The sequence below is a fragment of the Thunnus maccoyii genome, chromosome 2 (genome assembly GCF_910596095.1).
Source record: "Thunnus maccoyii chromosome 2, fThuMac1.1, whole genome shotgun sequence".
NCBI lineage: Eukaryota > Metazoa > Chordata > Actinopteri > Scombriformes > Scombridae > Thunnus > Thunnus maccoyii.
Window position 1 is genome coordinate 33,541,733 of NC_056534.1, and position 12,272 is coordinate 33,554,004.

Here is a 12,272-nt window from a genome sequence, read left to right on the forward strand (position 1 = left end):
ATTTGATATTCTGTTCGGGTGTGTCAATGTGGCATTCGCAGAGAAATGCATGGGACGTGGTGGCTTTAATGTGTCTGTGTATGTTCGCCAGCTAAGTGTCTGTATGTTTATCTGTCTTGTCCTTAATTGTTCTTCCACAAGTCTTCTCACCCTCCTCTCTCTCTTTCTCGCACCTCTTCTCTTTCTCTTTGTCAACTGTTCTTTCTCTCTTTGTCTACACATCTCCAGCGGAGTATAGGCATGACTCTGTTTGTCATTGTGTCCCTGTATTTTTCTTTGTACTGCTACTTAAGCACTTCTCATGTCTTCACCAGCCTCTGTTGGTCTGTGTTTCACGCTGCTACAGCAACACTCCTCGCCAGTCTGGGCTGCATGAAGAGATAGTCGAGCTATACAAGAAATAATTAGTGTTAGGGCCACAAAATATCTCTCATTGCTTTGCTTTCGAGAGCCAATGATGAGGAAGATCTTTGCTGTCCGGTCATTTGATCCCACTCATGTTCTTTCCTCATGCAATCCCCAGTCTCATAGAAACACACCTTTGCATCACTCAGTTCAGACTCTAATCTGATTTTAGTACTCGGTCATGATGGCCAAATCAAAGTTGTCAAATACCACAGGTTACCACATGCAACTGCCGTGATACAACAGGAAGTTGCCTTCCTGTCCATCTGCGCAGCAAATATCTTCCTGAATGCTTCGACAGGGAAATGTTTCCACCATGTCTAAATTGTGTCTATAACTCAAATGAACACCTATCTGATCTGAGAGATTTAACTCTAGCGTTTGCTGCCTAGACTGGTGCGTTGATGTCATGATGGCCGCTGACTGTTTGTCTGAGCTGATCGGTATTGGTCTGTTTGATTGACAGTTTTGTCGTTGCTCATTTAATGCACGTTTTGCACACGTGCAGCAGAAACCTGCTTCCCGCTAGCCTGGCACCACGGTGGCCATGTTGGATTGCTGATGGACTCCTGCCCACTGCTTCTCCTCCAACCAAAATGCTTGAAGTTTCTGATGAGTAACTCATTGATTTTCTCTCTTATCCCCCTCATGACTCCCTGTCTGATGATTCATAGCGAGCAGATGAGAGTATAACGATTGACACCACCCTATTGGTCCATTTCTTTGGAAAGAAAGGGAAGGCAGAGCTCACCTTTGATGACTTCTACAGGTACTAAAAATACACAAGAGCAAGAGCACAAAATGTTTGCTAATGCTATGAACAATATAAACCAAACCTTGAAACACCAACATGCTTCTTATGAGAAATCTTTGAGTAAAATCTCTTCTCCTTTCTTTTCTTTTCTGTTCTTCAGGTTTATGGATAACCTCCAGACTGAGGTGTTGGAAATTGAGTTTCTGACCTACTCTAAAGGGATGACTACTATCAGTGAAGAAGACTTTGCCAAAATCCTGTTGCGCTTCACCAATGTGGAGAACATCAGCGCCTACCTGGAGAACGTCCGGCAGTGTATACCTGATGAGAAGGTACAGCACATACATGCGCACCATTTGTTACTGTTAGAGGAACGCATGGACATACATGTAAGGAAGGGATATGCACAGCATAGTACATAAAACCTTCTCTCTGTCTCAAAACAGTAACTTTGAATTCATTCTGACCATGTTGTGGGTGGATTGCCTTCGCCCTTTTTTAGGTGCTAAACAGCTAAATTGTGTTTCTTCTTATTTACTAAGGTACTGAACTGAGGTCCCTCCTGCCTGTTTTCCTGATTTTTAATGGCTCCCAGCAGGTCCAGTCCAGTGCGCCATGATCGATACAGCCAATAACACTTATTAAGTAGGCCGAGGCTGTGATATTTTCTCCTTACAGAAATTATTTAATAAATGTTTTAAAAGTGTCTTTCAGCATTCCAAGTCGAGCAACAGAAAGAGTTTCTGTTGCGTACTGATGCTCTTCAGACAGTCCCACATCAGATCTTATGTAGCAGCTCTTCATGCAAATCAGATTGACTGAGATCATTTAGATCTGTAGTGACATCTGTAAGTATCCCCCATAGTATGCACTTCTAGCAATGACGTGAGACATCTCAACCATGACACTGGATGTTCTGCCATCTTTGTGGATTGAATAGAAATATATAGATGTCAACTTTAACAGGTCACTGTTATCAAACAAGAGCTATCAAACGTTATACTTTCCCTGTTAATCTTACTTGACACTCACTAAGATACATTTAGGGACTTTTTAATGGCTACTTTAAAGATTGAGAAGTCATAACAAACAGGTTCAAACAGGCTCCTCTTGTACTTTGGACATTTCAGAATAAGTAAATTAAAGTATGTAAATGAATGCAAAATATGTGGGGAAAAAAACATGCAAAGTTGCCAAAATGTGATCTTTTGAATTATTAATTTTTCTTTAGATGACAAAAATACCTCTTCAAATCATCTCTTCATACATCTGTTTGATTTATTCCTCCTCTACGGATGCTCCTAACCCTTCCAGCCATCTAGAGCGTCCGTAATTTCCCACCACTGTCTCTGCCTGAGGCTGTTGTGGCTTTCCACACTTCAGTGCTCCACTGCTTCACTTGATCACACACACACACACACACAAACACACACACACTTGACAGTGCCGGTCTATCTATCTATCTATCTATCTATCTATCTATCTATCTATCTATCTATCTGTGTCTGTCTGTCTGTAGCCTTTATACAACCAGGTTCTGTTTCTGTCCTTCCCTTTTTTTTCCTTTTCATGCTGTGGAAGAAGCAGGAGGTTGGTCTCTGCCTCGTACAATACATCTAACCTGCAGTTACAATCTGTCAGTCTATCCCGCTATCCAGTTAGCACGCCATCCTTTCTTTCTCCATATGAGGGTTGGAGAGGTTAGCACACACAGATAAACACCTAATTACACCTATTTATCTGTGTATTTTAACCTGGATTTACTCATGTAAAGCTACATAGACTACATTTTCTTATTTCTTTTAATCTTTTTTTTTTTTACTGTGTCTCTTATATATGTAGCCATCATACGTCTGTCTTTGATTCAAAGCAAAGAGCATGTGGTGGTTTTGCATAAACAAAAGAATCCTAAACTTGAAGTTTGTTCACATGAGCTTTTGTCATTAATTTCATTGTAAGCATATATAAAGCTTATATAAAGAAAATCATCCTTGAGTCACATTGTCTTATCCACAGTGTACAACCACCTGCCGTTTGAACAGTCAGCTACATGTTGAATGGCTTCGGCATTAGTGCTGTGTGCAGCTCCTCTAGGATTGTAAAATACTGCAAGAAGGCTGCTTTTTGTATTTTTCATATCATGTGCACACAATCCTGTCATTAATGACCTCTTATGTCATTAATAGGCCCGTTTCATGAAGTCTCTCTGTTAGTGGTCAGTAGTATTGTCAATTGTGTTTTTACATTTTTTTGGTTTTGGTTAGTTAATATTTCAGGTCACAGAGCTGATGTGCCTCGAGGAATGTTGTATGCACGTCTGTCAAGGTCACTTTGGATGGCAGTCTGTGCTGAAACAGTCATTACTCTCGTTTACTAGCTTCTTTTTTTCCTGAGAACGGCATTTTCATCAGTATTTTTCCCCCTAGTAATTTTCCTGACCGGTTATAGTGTTCCTGCTTCATGTGTGATTTCTCCTGGTGTTTCAGGGAATCACCTTTGATGAGTTCAGATCCTTCTTCCAGTTTCTCAACAACCTCGAGGACTTCGCCATCGCCATGCAGATGTACAATTTCGCTTCTCGCTCAATCGGACAAGGTAGGAAGAGAGCAACCACGGTCTCACGAGGTTTCTGCTTAGACACACGTGTTTTCTCCTCCAGCTTGGTGGGCAGAAAGCTAGAAAAATGTTCTACTTTGTTTTACTCCTACCAGATGAGTTTGCGAGGGCCGTGTATGTGGCCACAGGTCTGAAGCTGACACGTCACCTGGTCCACACTATCTTCAAGATCTTTGATGTAGATCACGACGACCAGCTCTCATACAAGGAGTTCATTGGCATAATGAAAGACCGGCTGCACAGAGGAGCCAGGGTGAGGAACTGTGTGCGAGAGAAACTGAAAGATTAATGCTAGTAGAGGAAAAGCGCTCATAGTCATGAACATACCATCAGTCGAGTCAGTCAGTAGCTGATTGGACGAGACGTGCATCAATTTAAAAAATAATTGCAGATTTCTACTGCATAGGTAACCTAGTTTTAAGAAATCATCATATTCACAGCCGTGAATTTTTCCTTTAAAGTTATGAAAAGGACCCTATGTTGTTCTGTTCAGGATGATCTAATCATATCCCCTCTATTGTCCTGGTGAAATTCCCAGTATAAATAATCATCTTTTGTGAAGCATGAACAAAAAAAACATCCGATTTCCAGGTCAAGTCTGCAAAAGAATACAGCAAACACAACAGACACTTTGGTAGTGTGTTTTATTCGGATGACTTGTCACGATTTGTTTGAGAGCCAAATATCTGTTCTAAAAAAAAATCTGAGGCTATCATTGAACCTTCTGCCACTGCAGAAGAAATATAAAAGAAATTAAATACAAAAATGGAAACAACACACAGAATATGACTTTACAGGTAGAAGGTAAACTGGCATCTATAAAAGATTACACAGAGTAGAATAAAATCCATACAACACATTTAGCTGGTAAAGAATATAAAGCTGATAAAAGACCTTCAGTGAGATTTCAGTTAAATAGGGATGTAAAACATTCTAAATGACACACAATATTGCTAAGGTTGTGTTTGATCTTGACCATCTAAGCTGACAGAGTCTGGTAACAACTTCAATGAATTACTTGAACTGATGAAAAACTCCCAACCGAACTGGAAATCACCTTTAATCAGCGTTACAGTATTCTTCCCGAGGAGGGACACTGCCCTCTAGTGGTGTTTTGTGATACAGCAGAACAGTACAGAGCCTCATTTTCTACTTGCTTGATATGTTGCAAACTTCACTAACATTGCACAACAGTGAAGCTAAAAGTTGTTCTACATATGACCGCATGGTCTTCTTTGGATGCTGTCTTGGCCTCGCATTCTTGGCTTATTAACAATGTTCTCTCTTACGATCTCTTTCTCTCTCTCCCTCCCTCTTTGCTTTGCCTGCATCCTCAATCTTTCTGCTACGCTCATCTGTGCTTCTATCATACCAACCTCACTTGCGTTACAACACTATACTTTCTTCTTCTTTCCCATTTGTTTTCCTTTCTTTCTCCCTCTTTTTTTCTCTGTCATGGCGACTTTCTACAAATCTCTCAGGGCTATAAAGCTGTGGAACGCGCCACTTCCTTTAAATCCTGTCTGAAAAAGGAGCTGGCAAGCAGATAAGTATCACCAACAACCATAACAACCAACAACAAGAGAGGATGTTAGATTATGCCCATGAAGTTAATTCATTTTTATGTTAGAATGAAATTATTTGAAAATGAAAATATCTTTGACATTTGATATAGAATATTATATTTACTGTATCATTTGCACCATTACTGTAAATGTGGCCTGTTATGATAAACTTGCATTATGACAGTACAACAATGCCACTAATCTACAACCTACAGATAACACTGTTGTGTCTTATGCAAATATTTACAGGAAAGGGGAATTTAACTTAAAATTTGACATCTCTGACATCACGGATTCACGTGTCCCACCATAAACATACAGTGTTTTAACTCAATACCTGGTCTTACAGCAGTGCTTTCACAGAATGAGTAAATCTGAGTTAAGTTGGGTGGTAAACATTTTATAACAGTAAAGTGAAAGTTAAATGATAAATGTCATTTTCATAATATGCACCTCATTAAGAAAAGATTTAATTGTTACTACTGCTTGTACATCCTGTAAACTGTCATATTTCAAGGTAATACATAGTGTGCCAGTAGGTTTACAGTGTTGCAACAGTTGGTTCCTGAATGTTTTCATTTTGGATAATCCAGAATGTGTGCACAGCAAAAAATCATGTGCCAAGTATTTGTGAACTTTTGAAAAGTTTTTTTCCCCATTTCAACACTTTCACCCAGTAAAAGTTGCAAGATAAAGGAAATATACCCCTGAATAGCTGTTGACTGATTGACCATTGACTGGAATGTTTTGTTTTCACTGTGGTTATAGTACAAATCATAGTTAAAAAGAGCTGACTTGTAGCCCCCAACATGACTGTGCCTCCCTTTGCTCTGTGTTTACCAGGTGAAGGGCCAACACCACACGTCCTTCTCCAGGTGTGTTCGCTCTGAGGCCAAGAAACAAGTGCACAAGCTCTTGAGGAGGTACAAGGAGAACCTGTAGAGGAGGAGAAAAAGCATGGAGGAAGATGATTAAAAAACACCTCTAATGATGAAATAAATCAAATTAAGCTCTGACTTTTATATATAAAAGTCCTTTAGACCTCCAAAGCTGATAACAATTACAAGCATGTCTGCACACAGCTGACTGATGTTCTTGATGCTGATTATGAGCAACATCATTCCTCTTTTGGTTCCTGTTTTCTCAGTCACCTGCTGCCAATCATCCCAAGTATGATTACAGGGTATTAAAACACAATAAAACCAGATTAGAATAAAACTTTACTGTCTATGGATGGCACCTCCACAACAGTAGAACTACAAATAATGATTTTTTTTTATTTTGGATAAATCTATTACCTTTTTGGATGAAGTAATGACATGTTAAGTCACAATCACTTACTTAATCTGACCTGCCTAAAAATGCAAAGTATTAATTTATAATATCATATACTGTATAAACAATATGATATATACAAACAATAAGAAATGTTTGCAGTGTTTTCACTCAGTAAATGATATGATTATGTACTTCATCAAAATGCTCTGAATTTTTTAGGAGGGGTAGAATAATCACTCATTTCACATTAACAGCTGAGCTGCTTCACTACAAACTGTAAAAACTTAAAGAGCACAACAGTAACTATATTACCGAAATCTGCTAGTTATGAAGAGATCTACATGTAATTGATAAAACTATTGTAAAATAATATATTCACATACACTAAAATTTATTGAATTAAAGTATTATGAATATGTGTTGTATTCACCTTGGTCCCATCATCTGTCTTTTTTCATTTAAATATGTTTTTATCTCATATAGCCAGTATAGCTTTTGTTACTTTAAATGCTTTTTTACTGCACTGAGTATATAAACACAATTGCCACAGTTATTAATGCTACATTATCCTAATATTACTACAATACTTGGGGTGTCTTTGACCTGGATGTGACAGCACAGAACATGAAGACAAGAGAGGGTGATGCAATTTATTTTTGTCATTTCCATATTTTTACATAAGCGAATCCTCAATGTCTTGACCTATTTTGTGTTTGAGTGTCTTAGGTGCATGTACGACATACTATATCCACATAGGTGCCTTCTATCCATTCCCTTTCTCATTCAACAATTTTACCAGCACTGGGTAGTTTTTGACAGCAAAAAAAACGAACGTGCAATGATTACATTATATGTACTATATCTTTAATGTTGTAATATATTATGATTTATTGAATATAAATTGTGGATGTCTCAGTGTGAAATATGGAATATAATTTCAATATGTTGAAATGAAGGAATAAGTCTAGATGTGTAATTAAAGGTGGGGTTTTGCCAAGTTATTTCTCATAATGTAAATTATTTTCATTATGTTTGGAATAAGTCATGTATTTGTCACATCAGTAGAGCTGGTGAATGAATTTTCATGCATGAATAAACTATTTTAAGAGGACGTGAAATCCGTGGTGTCACTTGAGCATGCGCAACGACACCTCTTACGCAACCACTTTTTAATTGGCAAGACGAACCTGCAACACCTTAACTTTAGCGTTAAAGTCTTTGAATCTTCCTGCGAGTTAAAAAAAAAAAAAAAAACACACACACACACAGATGTAACATTGGTAAGTTGTTTTTCTTTATGTTGGCATCAAGAAAAAAGTTATTTGACACCAGAGGAGATTTTTGAGGCTCTGCGCGTGAAAATGCTAGCTAACTTTAGGGGTTTACGTATTAACGTAATTTAGCAACCGGGATACTATCAGGTGAGTCTTCTCCTGCACAGTTCTGCCCATTGTATTCATAATAATGTGTGTTTGCTTTAGTTTATAGGTCGTTTTTCAAACTAAAGAGGCAGGAAAACGAACATAACCTGTTTTTTTCGGTCAAATAACGTCGAACACTTAACTACCGTTACGGTGACGTCAGTCGAAACAGTTTACTTTTCTTGAAAGTGCGGTCGTTTGAGTGTTTCTATCAGTTATCATCGGTTCCAACGGCACCATTACAACGTCGATAGACAAATAGACATTTTGGTTATTTATTCCATTGTGGAAAGTTTGTTTGTTGTCAAGTGTGGGCTCTGGTTGGTGAAATCATTGTTACAATGCTGCCATCGCGTGTCCGACAGAGCCAACTGCTGGTCAAACGGCTAAACCAAAGACAGGAGGGTTTTCTTGTCTATTTCAGACTATTTCTCTGGTGTGTCTGTTGTCCACAAGTTGTATAAAATCTGGTCAATGTTTAAACTCTGTTATTGTAGCTTTTGTAACTCCTTACAATTAACGTCTTCTTGCTCTGGCGTTGGGAGTTGTAAACGGGAACGATACTTCCTTCCGAGTTTCTATCAGGAACATTATAAATGACGCACCGTTTCAGCACACATACATCTCGTGTAAACGCAAAATATGCACTCCTAATATACAGAGAAATGTTCGCGTTTGTTTAATTACACTGTTGAAACAATCCGGCCAAAGATCAGAGTCGACTCTGGTACTGTTATTTTTTTTAAAACGAATAATTAAATAAAATACAATGACGCCTGTGACTGCTTTCGCAAAGCATTCTGGGTCTTGTGAAATTGTACTATAAGTAAATGAAAACCCTTAGGTCAAGATTAACATGCTATTATCATGATTTATAATTGACTTTGTTTACTACTCATTAACTGGTGGTTTTGGATATATATATGTATATGTTCATGTGTGACGGCAGAGATGAACCCTGAGTGTGAACGGCTCTCCTGTAGATGGGGTCCTGTTTTCACCCGTTGATACGTTAAGACTATACTTTCAGGGATCATTTCTATAGTTTCTGACTTGAGAAATGTGTTTCTAAAGTGTTTGGTCTCGCTAACCACGATGATGAGACGTGATATTCCCTTCTGAGCGTGAAGCGGATAGAGAATAATGATTCATTTCATACGTTTTCTGTCATTGATGACCGTTCTTTGCTTCCTCGTGGAGCATTGAGGAAGGGAATATGATCAGAGTGGTTTGCAGAAAATTGTGAAAATACAAGCCTAGTAATATGAGTATGAAATTAATAAAATAAATAATTAGACATTTGAAGTTGCAGGAATTTATATATTGTTTTTGTATTGAGGGAAGAAGATTTATGTTCTTATTTTTAGATAAGTTTAGTATTTTATTAAAGAGTTAAACATATTGTCTGTCAGTTGCTGAAAATTAAAGTCAACATTTTTGATAATCAGTTAGACAAGAGAGGATGTTGACTTGCCAGTATTTTGAGTTTTCTCTAAATATAGGCTGTGTAACTTTGTGATCTTTGAATAACTTCTACTTTCCTCTGTACTTATTTTGTTACTTTTATACAAGCATTTTCTGTATCTCTGTATCACATCTCTGCTGTCAGAGTAAATTGCTCATCTATGGGTGAATAACTTTTAGTGCTGAAACAACTAGTCAAGTAAATTGTTTGTCAATTGACATTTTTTGGCAATCAACTATTTTCCATTTATCACACATACCAATTATTCTTTGTTTCCAGCCTCTGAAACGTGTGGATTTGCTGCCTTCCTCTAGTCAGCGTGCTCTCTGTATCACAGCTGTGCTGTCAGAGGTCTGCATTGATTGGCTGTGTAATACTTTGACATTTACATAAACACATATGACTGGACGAGACGCAGCAACAGGAGGAGCTTGTTGATGGCAGGCAGCAACCTTGAGTGAGACTCACACTGTAGTGAATGAGATGTAGTTTTCACACACAGTCAAATTAAGACTATACTTTCAGGGATCATTTCTATAGTTTCTGACTTGAGAAATGTGTTTCTAAAGTGTTTGGTCTCGCTAACCACGATGATGAGACGTGATATTTCCTTCTGAGCGTGAAGCTGACAGAGAATAATGATTCACTTCATATGTTGTCTGTCATTGATGACCGTTCTTTGCTTCTTAGTGGAGTATTGAGGAAGGGAATATGATCAGAGTGGTTTGCAGAAAAGTGTGAAAATACAAGTTTAGCAATATGAGTATTAAGTGAATAGAATAAATAATTAGACATTTGAAGTTGCGGGAGTTTATATATTGTTTTCATATTGAGGGAAGAGGATTTTGTGTTCTTATTTTTAGATAAGTTTAGTATTTTATTTAAGAGTCAAACATATTGTCTGTCAGTTGCTGAAAATTAAAGTCAAAATTTTTGATAATCAGTTAGACAAGAGAGGATGTTGTCTTGCCAGTATTTTGAGTTTTCACTAAATATAGGCTGTGTAACTTTGTGATCTTTGAATAACTTTTCTTTTCTTACTTTCCTCTGTACTTATTTTGTTACTCTTATACAAGCATTTTCTTTATCTCTGTATCACATCTCTGCTGTCAGAGTAAATTGCTCATCTATGGGTGAATAACTTTTAGTGCTGAATCAACTAGTCAAGTAAATTGTTTGTCAATTGACATTTTTTGGCAATCAACTATTTTCCATTTATCACACATACCAATTTTTCTTTGTTTCCAGCCTCTGAAACGTGTGGATTTGCTGCCTTCCTCTAGTCAGCGTGCTCTCTGTATCACAGCTGTGCTGTCAGAGGTCTGCATTGATTGGCTGTGTAATACTTTGACATTTACATAAACACATATGACTGGATGAGACGCAGCAACAGGAGGAGCTTGTTGATGGCAGGCAGCAACCTTGAGTGAGACTCACACTGCAGTGAATGAGATGTAGTTTTCACACACAGTCAAATTAAGACTATACTTTCAGGGATCATTTCTATAGTTTCTGACTTGAGAAATGTGTTTCTAAAGTGTTTGGTCTCGCTAACCACGATGATGAGACGTGATATTTCCTTCTGAGCGTGAAGCTGACAGAGAATAATGATTCACTTCATATGTTGTCTGTCATTGATGACCGTTCTTTGCTTCTTAGTGGAGTATTGAGGAAGGGAATATGATCAGAGTGGTTTGCAGAAAATTGTGATAATATAAAATTCATAAAGTTAAGTTTGAAGATTGATCATTGTTATCATTATGGAGAAACACAGATTCAGTAAACGTTGAGTACAGTTAGACCCAGCAGTCTCTATTAGGTTGGGTCAGTTCAAAGTTTTGAAAACAACGGGGGTGTTTTGAATACACCCGAGTTTTCACAGGTAATTTGTTAGTCTGTCCCTCCCGCCACAGAAAATAATGGATTAATCCTGGAAAGCTATTGATGTAGCACTTTCCTCCTTATGAAAATAACACGGAGATTATTTGACCAATGAGAATTTAGTCAGACAAGAGCATATCGACCAACTAATCGACCAGTCGACCAGCAGACTACAGCCCTAAAACAAATAGTCAAACATATTGTCATTTGACAAGAATAAAAGTCAAACTTTTGATTATCAATCAGTTAGTGACCAAATATAGTTTGTGTAACTTTGTAATCTTTGAACAATTAACAACTTGCTTTTCTTAAGTTCCCACATACTTTGTTTCTTTCATACAAGCTTCTTCTTTATCTCAGTGCTGCCTTCCTCTAGTCAGCGTGCTCTCTGTATCACAGCTGTGCTGTCAGAGGTCTGCATTGATTGGCTGTGTAATACTTTGACATTTACATAAACACATATGACTGGACGAGACGCAGCAACAGGAGGAGCTTGTTGATGGCAGGCAGCAACCTTGAGTGAGACTCACACTGTAGTGAATGAGATGTAGTTTTCACACACAGTCAAATTAAGACTATACTTTCAGGGATCATTTCTATAGTTTCTGACTTGAGAAATGTGTTTCTAAAGTGTTTGGTCTCGCTAACCACGATGATGAGACGTGATATTTCCTTCTGAGCGTGAAGCTGACAGAGAATAATGATTCACTTCATATGTTGTCTGTCATTGATGACCGTTCTTTGCTTCTTAGTGGAGTATTGAGGAAGGGAATATGATCAGAGTGGTTTGCAGAAAAGTGTGAGAATATAAAATTCATAAAGTTAAGTTTAAAGATTAATTACTGATAAATATTGCAGCTTGTCATTCAGGGTCCCTGCATTAAGGA

General features: G+C 37.8%; 1 protein-coding gene and 4 non-coding genes across 9 annotated transcripts in view; all 5 read left to right on the top strand.

The window, feature by feature from the left end:
- The window catches only part of LOC121906742 (calcium uptake protein 3, mitochondrial-like), a 38,983-nt gene that overhangs the window by 23,913 nt on the left and 2,798 nt on the right, over positions 1 to 12,272 (top strand). For 4 of the 5 annotated variants that reach the window (XM_042425793.1, XM_042425822.1, XM_042425814.1 and 1 more), the window contains 6 exons: positions 1,080 to 1,174; positions 1,320 to 1,491; positions 3,646 to 3,754; positions 3,871 to 4,028; positions 5,257 to 5,321; positions 6,181 to 7,898. In XM_042425793.1, the coding sequence (XP_042281727.1) occupies positions 1,080 to 1,174; positions 1,320 to 1,491; positions 3,646 to 3,754; positions 3,871 to 4,028; positions 5,257 to 5,321; positions 6,181 to 6,187 (606 nt within the window). In that variant the 3' untranslated portion in view covers positions 6,188 to 7,898. Of the gene's footprint in view, positions 1 to 1,079; positions 1,175 to 1,319; positions 1,492 to 3,645; positions 3,755 to 3,870; positions 4,029 to 5,256; positions 5,322 to 6,180; positions 7,899 to 9,783; positions 10,232 to 12,272 lie in introns of those variants that run through there. The other variant, XM_042425802.1, reaches the window with a different exon arrangement.
- On the top strand, positions 9,054 to 9,269 carry LOC121888875. Its single transcript, XR_006093367.1, has one exon. It is a non-coding gene; the product is annotated as a small nucleolar RNA U3 (small nucleolar RNA).
- LOC121888881 lies at positions 10,014 to 10,229 on the top strand. Its single transcript, XR_006093372.1, has one exon. It is a non-coding gene; the product is annotated as a small nucleolar RNA U3 (small nucleolar RNA).
- Positions 10,983 to 11,198, top strand: LOC121888826. The gene has a single exon (XR_006093313.1). It is a non-coding gene; the product is annotated as a small nucleolar RNA U3 (small nucleolar RNA).
- On the top strand, positions 11,957 to 12,172 carry LOC121888827. The gene has a single exon (XR_006093328.1). It is a non-coding gene; the product is annotated as a small nucleolar RNA U3 (small nucleolar RNA).